General features: G+C 44.3%; 1 protein-coding gene and 1 long non-coding RNA gene across 2 annotated transcripts in view; one reads left to right on the top strand and one right to left on the bottom strand.

Moving 5' to 3' along the window:
- Positions 1-1,616: 1,616 nt before the first annotated feature.
- On the bottom strand, positions 1,617-7,439 carry LOC140477073 (uncharacterized). The gene is made up of 2 exons (XR_011960647.1): positions 7,367-7,439; positions 1,617-4,737 (listed from the first exon to the last, which is right to left on the bottom strand). It is a non-coding gene; the product is annotated as an uncharacterized lncRNA (long non-coding RNA).
- Positions 7,440-7,722: 283 nt separating this feature from the next.
- Positions 7,723-20,338, top strand: part of cnbd1 (cyclic nucleotide binding domain containing 1) — an 84,075-nt gene continuing 71,459 nt past the window's right edge. The window contains exon 1 of the mRNA XM_072570295.1: positions 7,723-7,937. Coding sequence (XP_072426396.1) covers positions 7,817-7,937 — 121 coding nt within the window. The 5' untranslated portion in view covers positions 7,723-7,816. The remainder of the gene's footprint in view (positions 7,938-20,338) is intronic.

The following is a 20,338-nucleotide window of genomic DNA, read 5'->3' as shown; positions in this document are numbered from 1 at the left end:
CATCCTCCTCTCTGACCTATAACCTTCATTCCCACCCCCATTCACCCATTGTACTCTTTGCTACCTTCCCCCACCCTCCTCTCTGACCTATCACCTCCATCCCCACCCCCATTCACCTATTGTACTCTCTGCTACTTTCTCCCTACCCCCACCCCCCTCTCATTTACCTCTCTACTCTGCAGGCACCCTGCCTCTATTCCTAATGAATGGCTTTTGCCCGAAACATCAATTTTCCTGCTCCTCGGATGCTGCCTGACCTGCTGTGCTTTTTCAGCACCACTCTAATCTAGACTCTGGTTTCCAGCATCTGCAGTCCTTGTTTTTTACCTATATGAATAAGAAGGGGTTAGAGGGACATGGACCAATTGCTGGCAAATGGAACTAGATTCGGTTAGGATATCTGGTTGGCATGGACAAATTGGACCAAAGGGTCTGTTTCCATGCTGTACATCTCTATGACTTGATTTACAATCTGTATGAATGATTTGGATAAAGCGACTAAATGTATGGTAGCTACATTTTCAGCTGCCATCAAGTAAAAAAAAACTGTAAAAAAGGAGGCAGGGATATTACATAGGAATACATATAGCTTATGTGAGTGACCCGAAATCTGGCAAACAAAGAATATTACAGGAAAATGTGAACATTTTCAATTTTGGCACAAAGAGTAGAAAGCAACATACTATTTAATTGGCGAGATTGTGTGGATTTCAGTGGTACAAAGGGATTTGGGTATCATGGTACTTGAATTACAAATGTTAGTGTGCAGATAAAGCAGGTTTCTGGGTAGAAAATGGAACTTTAGCATCTTGTGCAAGGGGAATGGAAGATAAAAGTAGAGATATTGTATTACACCTGTGCAGAGCCTAGGTGAGACAATATATGGTCTTTTGTGTTTGGTTTATCTCCTAATTTGAAAAGGATATAATAGCAATGGAATCCGTTCATTAATGTATTTAGAGATGTTATTATTTTGGTTTGATTTATTGTTGTCACATGTACCAAGATACAGTGAAAAATACAGGCAGATTGTACCATACAAAGTGGATCATGACAGCAGAACAGCGTGCAGAATGCAGTGTGACAGCCGCAGAGAAGGTGCAGAGAGATCACAATTAACATTTAAGAGGGCCATTCAAAAGACAACTACCTGAAGGAGCAACACTCTGAAAACTAGTGCTTCAAAATAAATCTGTTGGATTATAACCAACAGATGTTGGTGTTGTGTGATTTTTAACTATAAGATAGACCAAATTAAAACAACCCTTTCAACCATTACTGCTTTTTCACAGCTTCAATTCTTATCAGCCTTTGCTACAAGCAGCATTAAGGCCTAGCTACCTCTGAATAGTTGTCAACATCGTAAACAATACCATCCCCATCAAGTCTCCACGAAACATTATAACATTAATTAGTCCTTATCAACCACCTCCTGGACCTGAACAGATTACAGAACATCAGTTTCCCCAATTAGCATGTACTGTTTAAAATACCTTTTAACAGGGCCATTATCCCTTTAAGAAACTAACTGTCAAAACAGCATTTAAGTGAAATTGCATAAACGAATGAAAGTCACACTGGCAATAGTAAACAAATCTTACAACCCAGCTATGGTAATCAGTTTAATATGCTTTATTCTTTTATTAAGTACAGATACAATTTCTAAAGCATTTAGAGAACATAGGCCTAGTTTTACTAACATTTACTAACTTAAAAGACAAAAGGACTAACAACTCTTAATTATACAAGCAGACCAAACAGACACTGTTAATCCCATCAGAAGTAACAGCCAGTACTCGTTTTAACCCATCTCCTGTCTCCCAGGACAGGAGCCTTTCAAACCTTTGTGTACTATAGATAAAACAAAGTAACACCACAGTAATGAAATTATAATATATGTAAGAACTGTGTATAAAGGGGCTTTTGTAAGAACTGAATATTGGGATGCTATTGCTGCATCGAACTTCTGCTGTGATTGCAAAACACAAGAGCCTATTTTTGCCACTCACTGTTTCCAGTCATTATTTGAACACGATCCCATTGGTGTGTGTATATAATCGAGTAGTGGATGCGCACGGGTTATGTAATAGTGATTCCTTAGAATGCACTTCCTCTGAGCATACCTTGCCTCACAAACCTCGTCATGCTACAGCTCCTGTGTCACAGTTAATGTAACTGGGGGAACCGAAAGGCATTATTTAGAACTCACATAGGGAAAAAGGAAAAAAAGACACCATTGTCACAGATTTTTAATTAGTGGTGATTGTAAATCCTAGTTAATGATTCTTATTTCCATGTGCAATGCTATTTCTACCTTTGTCACCAGGAAAGATCCCTATCTTTCGTCACTAATGGCTGTGCACTCTGAAACCCCGCTGATCCCCTCGGCCTTCACCTCTGCCGTTTCCTGGTGGAGAGAAAGTAGTTATAAGTGTGAGATATATGTTTTATTGAGTGGATCGAAATGAAACATACCAATAGGATAGGGAGTGGGGACAATGGATATTCCCACATGGGTTAGCGACAGTCGCTTCATTTTAGGCAACCTTGCCATTGCATGGTTGATGAGCTGATTGTAACCCAACAGAGGCCTCATTATTCCTACCACATCAGTAGACAGGGTTGGCCTGTCACCCTGAGCTCACAGTGGCTTTCTGATTACCACTATTCTCTTCCACCTCCTTCACCTTACTGGGACTGCCTTATTGGAATTATGGAATGTTTCCTCAAGGAGGCTGCTGATTTAACCATAGAAAAAGAACACAATCTTGGCAGTCCAAATTAAATCCACCATGGTTGTTTCGAGTAGGTTACAGAGCGATGCCTTAGACCTGGCATTCCAACTTGCCCAGCCAGTTGAGGTTAACTATAGCCAAAAAGACCACAGTAGACTCATTAACACTTGCCATAGGCAGAAATGGGTACTGCAGATGCTGGAGATTAGAGTCAAGATTAGAGTGGTGCTGGAAAAGCACAGCAGGTTAGGCAGCATCCGAGAAGTAGGAAAAATGATGTTTTGGGCAAAAGCCCTTCATCATGAGCTTTTGCCTGAAATGTCAATTTCCTGAAGAAGGGCTTATGCCCAAAACGTCGATTCTCCTGCTCCTTGGATGGTGCCTGACCTGCTGCGCTTTTCCAGCAACACATTTTCCAGCACCAGTCTAATCTTGACTCATTAACACTTGCCACAGTCAGATATCCTGAAAATGTGCCTAAATTGTAAACAATCCCATTCAGTGACAACATCAACTCCAGCTTGAATGAAGAAGTGCAACTATAATCAAAATTAATTGCTTCTTGAAGATGTGTAGGTTATTGAAGAAGAAGGCTTTATCAGTTTGACACATGGAAGAATCTATTCCTTAGGGTGTTTATTCCATCACAACTAGTAAAGTATCTGACCATTTTAAAGATTCCTCTGTTGAGATCATGAGCATCCCAGTGTTGATAATTGATGTTAACATGAAAATATTTATATATCTAAAAACACTTGAACAACCATCTGTACCTTATTTCATATGTATCGATCCATCTGCACTTCCTGACTGGAAAGGTCCTGGCCAAACCTGTGGCCAGTTGTAACTTAACCACATTGCTATTGGTGGGCGGCACGGTGGCACAGTGGTTAGCACTGCTGCCTCACAGCGCCAGAGACCTGGGTTCAATTCCCGCCTCAGGCGACTGACTGTGTGGAGTTTGCATGTTCTCCCCGTGTCTGCGTGGGTTTCCTCCGGGTGCTCCGGTTTCCTCCCACAGTCCAAAGATGTGCAGGTCAGGTGAATTGGCCATGCTAAATTGCCTGTAGTGTTAGGTAAAGGGTAGATGTAGATGTAGGGGTATGGGTGGGTTACGCTTCGGCGGGGCGGTGTGGACTTGTTGGGCCGAAGGGCCTGTTTCCACACTGTAAGTAATCTAATCTAATCTAATCTATCCTGAAGCCGCCATCGCTATCTAATTAGAAAATGACAGAGAAAGCAGAATAAATTACAAAAATGACAAAGTAAAAGTTACTCTTACAAGTAACTTTTAAGAAGACTTGAAAGTTACTATTAAATTATAATTTTGAGTGTGAGTTCCTATAAACTGGACAAATTGTGACCATAAACTTCCATCATTACCAAAACAGATCAAGTAGTTGGTTGGTTCCAATCAGATGATAACACAAAGTGGAATTGTTTTATTCATCTTAGAAGGTGGATGTTGCTGGCTGGACCAGCATTTATTACCAATTCCTAATTGCCACTTGAACTGACTGGCTTCCGAGAGCTAATTCAAAGTGTACTTAGGAGTCAAGGTATAAGTGGGATCACATTTCCTTCCCTAAGGGACATTAGTAAACCAGGCAGGTTTTTACGACAATCAATAAATGGTTACATCAGGCCATCTTTTAATATCAGAGTTCCATTGCTTTATAGTTCACCATCTGTCATGGTATGGTGGAATTTTTATTAATAAACAGACCATGATATTTCAATTCTTGAGGCACTGAAGCATAATCACGTTGAGAAAGCTGTATAACTGGTACTGGTGGTATTGCTTTCCTTTGTGTTTTGTCCAGTGGAAGGTGCCCAAAAAAGCAAGCTACTAGTAAACTATGTTTAATTTTGCTGCTGTTGATGTTGCTGCTCCTCAGAAATCCAATGTAGAACTGTATGAGTTGTTTCAATGCCGCAGTGAAGTCTGATGGTTCAAATCAAGTTGCATAAAGCCTATGGTTTGCAAAAAGTTGAAAATCACCTGTACAGGAATAGTTCTGTGATTAAAAATCTTTCGCAGTTTCACATCCTGTCCATTTAAAACGGTGCTGAAAATGTGTTGCTGGAAAAGCGCAGCAGGTCAGGCAGCATCCAAGGAGCAGGAGAATTGACGTTTCAGGCATGAGCCCTTCTTCACGAATGAGGAAAGTGTGTCCAGCAGGCTAAGATAAAAGGTAGAGAGGACGGACTTGGGGGAGGGGCGTTGGAAATGCGATAGGTGGAAGGAGGTCAAGGTGAGGGTGCTAGGCCAGAGTGGGGGTGGGGGGCGGAGAGGTCAGGAAGAAGATTGCAGGTTAGGAAGGCGGTGCTGAGTTCGAGGGATTTGACTGAGACAAGGAGAGGGGAGGGCAAATGAGGAAACTGGAGAAATCTGAGTTCATCCCTTGGTGGAGTGGGAGGGGGAGTTGAAGTGTTGAGCCATGGAGTGGTTGGGTTGGTTGGTCCGGGTGTCCCAGAGGTGTTCTCTGAAACGTTCCGCAAGTAGGCGGCCTGTCTCTCCAATATAGAGGAGGCCACCTCGGGTGCAGTGGATGCAACAAATGATGTGTGTGGAGGTGCAGGTGAATTTGTGGCGGATATGGAAGGATCCCTTGGGGCCTTGGAGGGAAGTGAGGGGGAAGGTGTGGGCGCAAGTTTTGCATTTCTTGCGGTTGCAGGGGAAGGTGCCGGGAGTGGAGGTTGGGTTGGTGGGGGGTGTGTACCTGACGAGGGAGTCACGGAGGGAGTGGTCTTTTCGGAACGCTGATAGGGGAGGGGAGGGAAATATATCCCTGGTGGTGGGGTCCGTTTGGTGGTGGTGGAAATGACGACAGATGATACGCTGTAGATGGAGGTTGGTGGGGTGATAGGTGAGGACCAGTGGGGTTCTGGCCTGGTGGCGATTGGAGGGGCGGGGCTCAAGGGGTGGAGGAGATGCGGTGGAGGGCATCGTCGATCACGTCTGGGGGGAAATTGCAGTCTTTGAAGAAGGAGGCCATCTGGGTTGTACGGTATTGGAACTGGTCCTCCTGGGAGCAGATGCGACGGAGACAAAGGAATTGGGAATATGGGATGGCATTTTTACAGGGGGCAGGGTGGGAAGAGGTGTAGTCTAGGTAGCTGTGGGAGTCGGTCAGTTTATAGTAAATGTCCGTGTTGATTCGGTCGCCCGAGATAGAAGTGGAAAGGTCTAGGAAGGGGAGGGAGGAGTCTGAGACGGTCCAGGTGAATTTGAGGTCGGGGTGGAAGGTGTTGGTAAAGTGGATGAACTGATCAACCTCCTCGTGGGAGCACGAGGCAGCGCCGATACAGTCATCGATGTAGCGGAGGAAAAGGTGGGGTGGGGGTGGTGCCAGTATAGCTGCGGAAGATGGACTGTTCCACATATCCTACGAAGAGGCAGGCATAGCTGGGGCCCATGCGGGTGCCCATGGCTGCTCCTTTGGTTTGGAGGAAGTGAGAGGATTGGAAAGAGAAGTTGTTGAGGGTGAGGACCAGTTCAGTCAGTCAAAGGAGGGTGGCAGTGGAAGGGTACTGGTTGGTACGGCAGGAAAGGAAGAAGCAGAGGGCTTTGAGTCCTTCGTGATGGGGGATGGAGGTGTACAGGGACTGGATGTCTCTGGTGTACAGCCTGTACATCTCCTTCCTCAGCACCTGCCTACGGAACTGACTGACCCCGCACGGACTCCGGACTAATCTTCACCATGGACCAGTTCCAATACCGTACAACCCAGATGGCCTCCTTCTTCAAAGACCGCAAATCCCCCCCAGACGTGATCGACGATGCCCTCCACCGCATCTCCTCCACTTCCCGCTCCTCCGCCCTTGAGCCCTGCCCCTCCAATCGCCACCAGGACAGAACCCCACTGGTCCTCACCTACCACCCCACCAACCTCCATGTACAGCGTATCAACCGTCGTCATTTCCGCCACCTCCAAACGGACCCCACCACCAGGGATACATTTCCCTCCCCTCCCCTATCAGCGTTCCGTAAAGACCACTCCCTCCGTGACTCCCTCGTCAGGTCCACACCCCCCAACTCCCAGCACCTTCCCCTGCAACCGCAAGAAATGCAAAACTTGCGGCCACACCTCTCCCCGTACTTCCCTCCAAGGCCCCAAGGGATCCTTCCATATCCGCCACAAATTCACCTGCACCTCCACACACATCATTTACTGTATCTGCTGCACCCGATGTGGCCTCCTTTACATTGGGGAGACAGGCCGCCTACTTGTGGAACGTTTCAGAGAGCACCTCTGGGACACCCGGACCAACCAACCCAACCACTCCGTGGCTCAACACTTCAACTCCCCCTCCCACTCCGCCAAGGACATGCAGGTCCTTGGACTCCTCCATCGCCAGACCATAGCAACACGACAGCTGGAGGAAGAGCGCCTCATCTTCCGCCTGGGAACCCTCCAACCACAAGGGATGGACTCAGATTTCTCCTCATTTCCCCTCCCCCCCCACCTTGTCTCAGTCAAATCCCTCGAACTCAGCACCGCCTTCCTAACCTGAAATCTCCTTCCTGACCTCTCTGCCCCCACCCCACTCCGGCCTATCACCCTCACCTTGACCTCCTTCCACCTATAACATTCCCAACGCCCCTCCCCCAAGTCCCTCCTCCCTACCTTTTATCTTCGCCTGTTTGGCACACCTTCCTCATTCGTGAAGGAGGGCTCACGCCCGAACCATCGCTTCCCCTGCTCCTTGGATGCTGCCTGACCTGCTGCGCTTTTCCAGCAACACATTTTCAGCTCCGATCTCCAGCATCTGCAGTCCTCACTTTCTCCATTTAAAACGGTGACGAATCCTTGGTATGCACACCCTCGCCCGGTTGAGTTTCACATCGTTGTCTGAAGTCAGAAGGATGGGTTGAAATCAGGGTGTATTCACTTTAGTTAAATGATAACCCTGATACTTCTAAGGGGATGTCCCGCTCGCCTCGGTAAACAACGCTCCGGCATGAGCCCGAGCTCGTGCTTGAGCGGTTTATGTCTGGGACAAAGCCCTCTCGTGCTGACTAGAACCGCGAGCGTGTTCATTGAAGAGCGCCCGTCACGTGCTCCGGTCTTGTTGCTATGGAGACAGCCGCCCAAACACCGCTCCTCCACACCAGACAACGACAACGTCCCAACATCATGTCGGCTCCTGCTGCATCAGCCGTGACCAGGAGCTGGAGCCGCCCAGGTCAGACTCAGGGTAAGAGCGACAGCAGATGGGCACTCCCCTACTTCAGTGTGTGACTCCCGGCTCCCTCGCCCTGTGATAGACAGTCCGTGCTTACTCTTTTAATTATTTTTTCCCTAATTAAGCTTGTTATAATGGCACACCTCTGGCGTAGGTGGGACTTGAACCTGGTCCTCCAGGCGCAGAGCTGGGGACATTACCACCACAGCAGAAGCGCTGTGCACCGTTGCCGTGCATTTTCCCAGAGAGAGACAACTTTTCTGTTGATGTCTGAATCTTGTGACCGGCATACACTTGAATGAGGTTCGATACAGAAATATGGGGAGAGGTTGGAGCGATATGACGAGTTGCAATAGGCATGATGGGCCAAATGCCTTCCTCCTGTGCTGTACAATTCTGTCATGTGTAAACCTCATCAATTTAATCTGATTATAGATGAGCAAAGTACTGCATATATGATATGAAATTAAAATAGAAAATGCTGGAGAAACTCACCACCTGAAGAGAGAGGAGCAAAATTAATGTTTAGAGTCAAATGATTCTTCTTCCGATCCAAATTTAAAACTTCCTCTGATCAATTGTCATCTTTGATGTTTCTTGCATAGAGTAATATGGTATGGAAACAGACCCTTCGGTTCAATTTGTTTGCGCTGACTAGATATGTGAACCTGATCAAGACCCATTTGCCAGCATTTGACCCATATTCCCTCTGAATCGTTCCTGTTCATGTACCAATCCTGAAGCCTTTTAAATGTAATTGTACCCATCTTCACAATTTCCTCTGGCAGCATGTTCCATACATGCACCACGCTCTGCATGAAAAAGTTGCCCCTCAGGTCCCTTTTAAAACTTTTCAGTTTTCCTTAAACGCAAGCGCTCGAGTTTTGGATTCCCCAACCTGGGAAAATGACCTTGGCTATTCAACCTATCCACAACCTTCATGATTTTATAAACTTCTACAAGGTTACCCTTCAGCCTACAATGCTCCGGGGAAAATATCCCCAGCCTATTCAGCTTCTTCCTATAGCTGAAACACTCCAAACCCAGCAAATCTTTTCTGAACCCTTTCAAGTTTAACATCTTTCCTCCAGCAGGGAGATCAATATTGAATACAGTTTTCTAAAAGTGGCCTAACCTATGTCTTGCACAGCCTCAGCATGATATTCCAATTCCTATATTCAGTGTACTAACCATTAAAGGCAAGTATGCCAAATGCCTTCTTCACCACCCTGTCTTTTACACTTTACCACAACACTCCTTAACCTACTGCTTTTGTTGGGATGTAGAGGGATTCTACCCAGTAAGGCTCAGATATTTGGGAAGGAACTAGGAGGGGTTCAGGAATGAAGAAATGGAGGAATGTTTGGCAGTTGATGTGGAAGTGTTTGTATGAGTGAGGGGTCAATAGTATAGTTATCCAGGAGTTACAACAAATTTGAATCATCTCACATTTCATGGATAACTGTCCAGGTAAGTGAGTCAGAGCCCTAGCTGTTCAAATTTAACTCCGAGTTGGAAGCTTTCTCAGATTGTTCTTGATACCAGCTAGTTGCCCATTGGAAGTTTAAACTTTGTAGGTCATTGACTTCTGAGTGTGCCAATGTGCATCCATTGGGGGTATATTAAGTCTTGGACTATCTGAAGACTAGAAGGTCAAAGCCATTTGAGACTAAAAGCGTGATTTCAAATTTATGAGAACCAGAAATCATAACTTATCAAAGTCATAAATTACTAACATATGACTGTAACAAAGGGAGATTTTCCCACCTCATCCTGCTGCACCTGTGTGCAGCCATTAACATGATTATCACATCATCCTCCTCTAAAGTCTCTCTACTGTCATTAACTGGTTGGGACTTTTCCATTCTTATCTACTTAATCTTAGCCAGGGAATCATTTACAATGACTTCTCTTCCTGCTCCCTCCCCATTAGCTTTGGCATTTCCTGAGGACATTTTTGTGGCCTTACCTACTTATCCACAGCACACGCTTACCTTTGGTGACATAATTTGAAGCATAGGTTTAATTTTCATGTGTATATTCATGCCATCCAGTTCTACTTCACCACCACCTCTTTGAACTTTTACACTGTTGCTAAATAATCAGATAGTTACCTGGCATCTTGTGTGGATGAGCTGAAATTTCCTCTTAGTACATATTGAGAAGACTGAACCCATCCCTAAGATACACATACAGTCCATCTTCCTGACAAGAGCCTGAGATTAAGCCAGTCTGAAGCAGACCTCGGTGCCACATTTGATCCCGAAATGAATTTCTGCTCAAATATTTGTGATAATACTACGATCACCTACTTACAGCTACAAGTCACCTGACTTTCCCAACTTCTCGGCTCATCTGCTACTGAAAGCTTTATTCATGTCTCCATTACCTCGACACTCAACTAATGTGCAGCTTCTGGTCTCCTAAATTTGAATCTCCACAAACTTGAGATCATTCAAAATTTTGCTGCCCATGTATTAACTTGTAACATGTTGCCTTCCTCTGTCAGCCCTGTGCTTGCTTCTGGTCAAACAATGCTTTGACTTTAAAATTTGTTCCTTTATTTCAAATCACTCAATGGACTTGCCTCTCCTCAGACTTCAAACCTTTGCAATAATTTTCACTCTGCTAATTCTGTCTCTTATGTATTTTCAATTATAATCGCTCCTCAAACTATGTCTTTAGTTGCTTGGATGCCTAGCATTGCAGTTCCATTCCTAAATCTGTCTCCTGAATTCACCTTTTGTTAAAGATAGACCTTAAAACACACATTTCTGACCAAATCTTGAGTCACCTGTCTTAATAGCTCATTTTAGGTTTTATTTATAACGTTCCTGTGAAGTGCCTTGTGATGTTTAATTATGTTAAAGATACTGGAGCTTGGAGCTTCACTTGGAGGTCGCCACTGATGATGTTACCTAGCCAGGTAATGAAATGTTTGGATATCAAACCTACAGCTCAGCGAGCAAACCTACACCCTAAATCTCAACCTGAGCTACAAACCTTCACAAACCTTGTTAAAGATACTATATATGTTTTTGTAAAATCAAATCCTATCTATTGCCAAAGTTTTTTATTTAAACTTGCATTGTATTTCTTGCCTTTATTCCTACCTCAGCTGCCTACCTACCTCACTTATGCATACTTTCTTTACTTCTAGATTCTATTTCTTTGTCCTGATGCAGACTGCACTATGTTTGAACCTCCTCTTGCAACTTGAGGTCCTGGTTTCTCATCACATTTGTCTTTGTCTGCATGGAATCTACCTCTAAGTGTGGATTATGACATTTAAAGTTCCCACATTTACTTTCAAATTCAACAACCATTATCCTATTCTGGATTAGTGGTGCTGGAAGAGCACAGCAGTTCAGGCAGCATCCAAGTAGCTTCGAAATCGACGTTTCGGGCAAAAGCCCTTTTACCATTATCCTATGTTCCTTTCACGGTCTCTGATTTATTAAAGTTTCCTTTTGATAACCCGAAGACCAATGACTTAACAATGACCCTTATTGGTGACATTTAAAATTCAGCATAGTGAAGCCTTTACAGCGTCTTAATAGCAGTTTACAAAGTATAATTAGGAGTTTTATTTTACAACTCATTCAAATGTCTCTCATCCAAGCATCTGGCTTAAGTGTCTTTTAAAGCATTCAGATCTGACAGAATGCACTGTACTGAAACATTGGACCAAACTTAGTGCAGCCCGGTTTTGGTCCATGTATTGGTGGAAAGAGATCCTGCTCGACCCTCCTGGTTGAGGAGGAAGGTCATACTCAGTATTCCTGACCATGCCGGAATAATGTCAGTTAGGCTCATTAATGAGTGATTTGACATCTATAATCCCTCAGACCACCATAGTTTAGTGATGTCTCATCAATTAAATGGGAGGTGCGGAGCATTTCTGTGCTTTCCGAAGGCCGGCTGGCAAATATTGTAAGTTTGTCTAATTGAGGGACCTGGCATTGGGAAGGGAGAGATGCTGACAGCCACCTCCCTGTATTTACCACTGAACCACATTATCCCCAACATCTTGGATCCTCATCTCCTGATCCCCAGAGAGTATGGATAAAGGTGTCTTTTTCAGGATGGCAACTGGTGACTAGTGGAGTTTCAGAAGGGCCCTTGTTGGGATCACAGCTATTCACGTTATACATTAACAATCTGGGTGAAGGAACTGATGGTATTTTTGCTAAGTTTTCAGATGACATAAAGTTAGATGAAGGGACAGGTAGTGCTGAAGAAGTGAGCAGGTTGCAGAAGGACTTGGACAGAATGGGCAAAGAAGTGACTGATGGAATATAGTGTGAGAAAGTGTGAGGCTGTGTACCTTGGTAGGAAGAATAGAGGTGTAGACTATTTTGGTTCTCGATTAGTAAGGGGATCAAGGGTTACAGGGAGAAGGCAGGAGAATGGTATTGAGAAACATATCAGGACCGAATGGTGGAGCAGACTCGAATGGCCTAATTTTGATCCTATATCTTCTGGCCTTATGGACTTAAATTATGTTCCCTCGCATCTGGCTTGCAATTCTCCTGTGATTTTGGGCCTCTTGTGTATATAGGAGTAAAAGAACGAGAAGCAGAAGCAGGCAATTCAGCCTCTTGTATGTGCTTCGCTATTTGATTTGATTTGATGCCATTTTGGCTATAAATATACTTTCCTGCCTTCTCTTCATAAAACTTCTAACGAAATAGTCTGTTTATCTCCAACTTAAATTTATTCAATATCCCAACACCCACCACACTCTGGAATACTGAATTCCACAGATTCGCAATACTTTCAGAGAAATAATTTATCATCTCTGTTTTAAATCTGCTGCCCCTTATCTTAAAACCATGACCTCTCATTCTATATTGCCCCACTTGAAGAAACATCTTTTCTACGTCTACTTTGCCAATCCCATTTAGCATCATATATGCCTCCTTTCATTCTTCTAAACTCCATTGCTGTCAACAGCCACTGTTTCTGATGACATGAACAACAATGAGGAACTGTGAGCATCTGATTAGCCTGATTTTTCAGTGGGTGGGACATCCAACATCTGGTTCCTGAATCCTGAGGAAGGTTGATTTGAGGCCAATTATGTGCTTGAAGGACACATTCCCACGAGGCCTCCCACATGTCACAGATGTGGATTCTGCTAGCTTCTGTTATTGGGATGGAATGTCTAAATAAATCATTTGGCACCCAGAGTCCACTTGTAGCATCAAAGAGTTTTTTGATGTTACATTGGTGAGAAAAAAACCTCTAGGGATCCAGAAGCTTCTTCAATGAACAAAGGAAAGACATAAATGTTTGTATATTTGTCTGACAATTCCAAACCCAATCTATTTTTGTGAATATATTTATTAGAAAAAAAACATTTTTTGACTTTACAAAAAGGTAGTTATTTAAAATATAACAAATACCAGTATAATAAACAAAAGAGAATTACAATACAACTACTGTCTACTATTAACCTACCCTATAATACAAAACAAAACCGAACACTGTGCAAAACAATACCAATAAATAAATGACTGATAAAACAAAAAAAAACAAACGCACAAGAACACAAAATAAGATAACAATGCTCCCAACCAAAAAAACGGGAATGTTTTATATATACTCTTTTTAACTCAGGAGTTTCCCCCTTCAGGGCTCAGTAAACCCAACCATCCTGATTAAATGAACGCCCTAGTTAATATAGCAGACAGGTCTGTGTCCAAATAACTCAAAAAGGGCTGCCATATCTTATAAAAAAGGTTTGTTATGTGGTGCACCATATTTGTGAAAAAATCCAAGGGAATGTGCTCCATAAATAATTTCTGCCATCCCAAACAGCCCAGTGGGTTCTCAGACACCCAATTCATCAGAATATTCTTCCATGCACAGTAAGCAAGAATATTAAATAGTTTCTTCCCATGCCCATCTAAAGATGATAAATTTGGTGGACCTAGGAGGAAAGATATCGAGTCTACTTTAATTTTGGTATTTCTTATCTCTCCCGTCACAGCGCTCCAATAAACACGGAGCCTGTGGCATGTCCAGAAGCAATGGGTAAGAGTACCTACATTTATTTTACAGTTGGAGCTCATTGGAGATGCCCCCTTTTTTAAACTTTGCCAGACAGTCCGGTGCCAAATGAATCCTGTGCAGAACTTTTAACTGCATAACGCCTGTCCCATTACAGATTGAGATATTTTGCATGTACTCCCATGTGTCCTCCCACGTTTCAAAAGAGATCTTCACTCCCAGCTCTTCCTCCCAGACCTCACATAACCGGTTGATATCCTGCCAGGCCCTGCCACCCAGCAGGCGATAGAGGGCACTACCCGAAAAGGACACATTCCCACGAGGCCTCCCACATGCCACAGATGTGGATTCTGCTAGCTTCTGTTATTGGGATGGAATGTCTAAATAAATCATTTGGCACCTAGAGTCCACTTGTAGCATCAAAGAGTTTTGTGGCACGTAGCAACAACATCTCCATATCGGGCTTATAGGGCTTAGTGAGAAGAGTAGTCTTCTCCTGAATGAAATCCCTAACAATAGACAATAGGTGCAGAAGTAGGCCATTCTGCCCTTCAAGCCTGCACCGCCATTCATTATGATCATGGCTGATCATCCTTAATCAGTATCCTGTTCCTGCCCTCCATAACCCTTGATTCCACTACCCTTGAGAGTTCTATCCAACTCTTTCTTAAGCGAATCCGGAGACTGGGCCTCCACTGCCTTCTGGGGCAAAGCATTCCACACACCCACGACTCTCTGGGTGAAGAAGTTTCTCCTCATCTCTGTCCTAAATGGCCTACCCCTTATTTTTAAGCTGTGTCCTCTGGTTCGGCACTCACCCACCAGCGGAAACATGTTTCCTGCCTCCAGAGTGTTCAATCCTTTAATAATCTTATACGTCTCAATCAGATCCCCTCTCAGTCTTCTAATCTCAAGGGTATACAAGCCCAGTCGCTCCAATCTTTCAACATAAGATAGTCCCGCCATTCCAGGAATTGACCTCGTGAACCTACGCTGCACCCCCTCAATAGCCAGAATGTCTTTCCTCAAATTTGGAGACCAGAACTGCACACAATATTCCAGGTGCAGTCTCACCAGGGCCCTGTACAGCTGCAGAAGACCCTCTTTGCTTCTATACTCAATCCCTCTTGTTATGAAGGCGAGCATGCTATTAGCTTTCTTCACTACCTGCTGTAACTGCATGCTTGCCTTCATTGACTGGTGTATAAGAACACCCAGATCTCTTTGTACTGCCCCTTTACCTAACTTGACTCCATTTAGGTAGTAATCTGCCTTCCTGTTCTTGCCACCAAAGTGGATAACCATACATTTATCCACATTAAACTGCATCTGCCATGCATCTGTCCACTCACCTAACCTGTCCAGGTCACCCTGTAATCTCCTAACATTTCACCCTGCCACCCAGCTTTGTATCATCAGCAAATTTGCTAATGCTACTATTAATACCATCTTCTATATCATTAATATATATTGTAAAAAGCTGCGGTCCCAGCACTGATCCCTGTGGTGCTCCACTGGTCACCGTCTGCCATTCCGAAAGGGAGCTGTTTATCATTACTCATTGTTTTCTGTCAGCCAACCAATTTTCAATCCAAGTCAGTACTTTGCCCCCAATATCATACGCCTTAATTTTGCTCACTAACCTCCTATGTGGGACTTTATGAAAGGCTTTATGAAAGTCCAGGTACACTACATCCACTGGATCTCCCTTGTCCATCTTCAGAGTTACATCCTCAAAATATTTCAGAAGATTAGACAAGCATGATTTCCCCTTCATAAATCCATGCTGACTCTGACCTATCCTGTCACTGCTATCCAAATGTGTCGTAATTTCATCCTTTATAATTGACTCCAGCATGTTTCCCACCATTGAGGTCAGACTAACTAGTCTATAATTTCCTGCTTTCTCTCTTGCTCCTTTCTTAAAAAGTGGTACAACATTAGCCACCCTCTAATCAGCAAGAACTGATCCTGAATCTATCGAACTCTGGAAAATAATCACCAATGCATCCACGATTTCTAGAACCTGGAAAAAACAGAAAAGACCTCTGCAGACAGCCCGTATTTGCGGCTCAGTTGTTCGAAATACATCATAACCTCCTCCTCAAACAAGTCTCCCAAACTGGAAACTCCTCTCCTGCTCAAAGTTTGAACCCTGCATCCATCATCCCTGGTTGGATCCCAGCATACCAACTATGGGAGTGAGTGGCAAAGTCTTGGATAAGCAGCCCTCACTCTGATGCATTGCCCTCCATGCCTTGACTGTACAATCAGGTTCCACAGTGGTCCATAACTGTCCTCGTCTTATCCATGAACAACAGGTTAATAAGAGGGTACTTTGCCTGGGAGACCTCGATATCCAGCCATATTGAGCCTGGATCGTTTCCTGCCCAGTCGTGCACAAAGGACAGCAGGGAACTCAATTGATACCTCCTGATGTCTGGGAAATCAACTCCTCCCCAAACTTGAGGCAACTGTATTTTAGTAAGTTGAGGGGCCACCCACGATGCTAGATGAAGGAACTAAACCAACCCATGCGTTTCTGCAACATTGACCTGGGAAACATTATAGGGAGCATATGCATGGGATAAAGCAAATGAGGGAGAACATTCATCTTAACAAGGGCTATTCGGCCCAACCACAAAATTGGAAGAGTCTCCCATCTCTGAAGATCCCGCCTAACACTGTCAAGCAGGTGAGCAAAATTGGTCCCAAATAGCCAATCAAACATGGGGGGGTAATAAAGATACCTAGGTATTGGAAACCTGTCCGTGGCCACTTAAAGGGAAACCTAGGGCCACCTTCAACCTCTGGCACTTCCTTGTCACCCAAAGGCATAGCTTGCAACTTTGCAAAGTTGATATTATATCCTGAAATGGCCAGATATGAATTAATACTTTGTATCAGATGGGGTATGGAGGTCATAGGGTCTGACAAAAACAGAAGGATATCATCCACATACAGTGTAATCTTGTGTACCCTCTATCCTACTTCAGGAGCGGTTATGTGGATGTTCTGACAAATGGCTCTATCACCAACATAAGCAACAATGGTGAGAGGGGGCAGCCATGATGACTACCCCTGCCAATCCTAAAGTTCCCAGACTTCACCCCATTGGTGATGACTGCAGCCAGAGGGTGGCAATATAGAACCTCCACCTACCTAGCAAAGACCCCACCCAACCCAAACTGCTGTAAGACATAAAAAAGAAATGGCCATTCCACCCAGTCAAATGCTTTCTCTGCCTTCTAAGGAAATCACCAACCTCTGGATCAATTGTTGCTGACATGCTTGGATCATATTCAGCAACCTTCTAATATTATTAGAAGATCTACGGCCCTTATAAAACCGGTCTGATCCTCTTTGACAATATAGGACAACTCCTTCTCCAATTTCAGCGCCAAAATCTTAGACAGAATCTTAAAATCTGAATTTAATAGAGAGATGCGCTTGTATGAGGCACAATCCTCAGGAACCTTCCCCTTCTTAACAATTATGTAAATACTGGCTTCTCTCAAAGATGATGGTAGGCATTAATGCATAAAGGAGTAATTGTACATCTCCAACATTGACCCTGACAGAATCCCTATAAGCTCCTTGTAAAACTCACCCGGGAGGCCATCAGGGCCAGGAGCTTTCCCACTCTGAAGTTTCCTAGCTGCCTCCTGTATTTTCTGAACCGTCAAGGGGAGAGGCCTGTTCCAAGGTTAACCCCGGGATGTCCAGGTTCTTAAAAAAGGCTTCCATCTTGGCTGTCCTATCCTCACAACCTTCAGACCAATATAATTCACAGTAAAAACGCCGAAAAGCCTCATTAATTCTTTTGGCATCATATGTAAGGACTCTGGCGCTGTGTCCAATGGCAGTAATGGATTGGGGAGCACGCTTTTTCCTAGTCAGGTACGCTAAATATTTCCCTGGCCTATACCCGTATTTGAACAGCCTTTGTCTAGCAAAAGCAAGTACTTCCTTTGCAATATGTATAAGTATTGAATTCAAGGCTGTCCGAAAGGCCGTTATCTGCTGTAGCTTGGTTACTGAAGGCCTTGCAAAACATGCTGCCTCGGCGCTTCCAGCCGTGTCTCAAGTAGACACTGCCGTCCCCCCTTCCAGCAGCCGAATAGGAAATAGCTAATTCCTAAAAAAGGCCTTAGTGGTCTCCCGTAGCATAGACGGATTACTATTCATGCCTGAGTTGATAGTCAAGAACTCCTGAAACTCCCTCAAAACGTATTCCACAATTTGGAATCCTTAAGGAGAAAAGGATCCAGATGCCAGTGCTGCAAACCTAGCCCCTCACTCTTGGCTTTGACCTCCAAATACACCACCACGTGATCAGAGATAGCCATATTCCCAATTTTACAACCTACAATTGAATCCACAAGGGTCGAAGGGGCCAAAAAAAAATCAATCCTTGTGTGACATTTGTCCTTGCTGGTAGGGTGAAGACATCTCCAAATGTCCACCAGCCCCAGGTCCTCACATAAGTCAGCCATCTGCTTGGCCTGTGAAGAAATAGTTAGTGGCCCACTAGGCATCCTATCCACTATCGGTTCCAAACGGCAATTGAAAATCCCCCTATAATAATGTGCCTTGTTCCAAAGGCACTCGACTTAGAAAAGACACTAATCAAAAATTTGAGGGGATGTGCCGGAAGACAGTAGACATTTTAAATGCCATATTTCCCCCCATGTATCAGGGCCTTAAGTATCACAAACCGCCTTGCTCACCTTTTACCTGCTCTAATAATGTGAACAGAAGATTTTTCTGGATAAGTTAAGGCACTCCCCTACTTTAGTAGTAAGGATAAAAAGAATATCCAATCATAACCCCCCCTGTTGTAACTTCAGGCATTCCCCATTGTCAAGATGGGTTTCCTGCAACAGGGTGATATCAACCCTTTCACTCTTAAGGTGAGAAAACACTTTTTTCCTTTTAACAGGCGAATGACTTCCCTTGATGTTTCAGATGCACCATTTAACAAAACTCTTAGCCATATCCCCTTTCAGGGACCCTAGAATCCCTGGGAGGGAGAATCCTGCTTGCAATGTGCCAAGCACAAGTGAAATGGCGACTCACAGAGTTGTGTATACTCAAACTACTCTATCATAACTACAAACAACTATTACTGCCAAAAAAACTACAAAGAAAACCAACTATAAAACCTATGAATGGGAGACTCTTCCCTCTGCCCATAGGGGGCACTCATCTCCCCATCCCCTCCGCCACAGCTCCTTAGGGCCTGGACTGTGCCCCAGCCTTAGGCAAAAAAAAGTAAATAAACAAGGGGATGATCTTTAAGTTAACAAAAGAAGTCAATATCAGGATAAGCACTCCCACCATCCCCGGTTCCATGTCACCCCTACTTATGTCTAAAAGAGAAAAAGAACAACAAAAAAGGAAAACAAAGGACACCCACAAAATTTCCCATGATAAAATCCAGTTATAAAAATATAATAGGAACAACATATTCCAAGATTTTTGTTTTTCTTAAATTATTACAGAAAGAGAAAAAAAGGGAAAAGGGAAAACAAGGGGAAAGAAGGAAAATAGGATGAACATTAACCGTATGCTTCTGACCAATTGGTCTATTTTAAAGTGTCTTCAAAGTTCTTGGCTTTATCCGCCGAGTCAAACATATGAAATGACTCCCCTGGCTGAGTCGGAGCACCACGGGGTACCTCATGGAGTACTGGATGCTCAGGTTCCTCAGCCTCTGTTTAACTTCATCAAAGGACTTCCTCTTTTGAATTACAGCTGCTGAGAAATCCTGGGAAAACATGATTTTTGAATCCTTGTGCAGCACTGCCTGTGGATCTTTCCCCAATAATCTGGAGGCTTCTATCATTCTTTGCTTGTCCCTGTATGTGAGAAAGTGCACTAGGACCGGGTGGGTGCACTGTACCGGCCCAGATCTGCGTATCGCCACCCAATAGGACCTTTCAAATGCATCCGTCCGGATTCAATTTGAAGGCCCAGGAACTGTGGCAGCCAGTTTTCAAAGAAGCTGACTGGCTGCCCACCTTCGCCCTCTGGGAGCCTAACAATCCAAAGATTCATCCTTGGACCTTGATTTTCAAAGTCGTCGACCTGATCCTGCTCCAATATCTGGATCCGTTCGCTTGAGGACTTAATCACTGCTTCTGAGGCCATGGTTTGACCCTCCACCTCCTCCATCCATTCCCCGAGGATCTGGAGCTCCCGTTCACGCTTCTGTAGCATGGATGTGATGGGTTGGACCTGGGCATGGAATTCCTCAATCACAGACTCAACCTTTGTGGTAAGTCTCACCATCACTGCTGCCAATTCCTGTGAGTCTGTCAGGTCCCTCGACGGTTTGGGAGAGGCTGCTGCTGTGGCCTTGGTGTGCCCGGTGCTGCAGGGGAGTGTCCTCCTTG

Source organism: Chiloscyllium punctatum, chromosome 5, assembly GCF_047496795.1.
Source record: "Chiloscyllium punctatum isolate Juve2018m chromosome 5, sChiPun1.3, whole genome shotgun sequence".
Lineage (NCBI taxonomy): Eukaryota > Metazoa > Chordata > Chondrichthyes > Orectolobiformes > Hemiscylliidae > Chiloscyllium > Chiloscyllium punctatum.
This window is presented reverse-complemented; position numbering and strand designations above follow the sequence as displayed.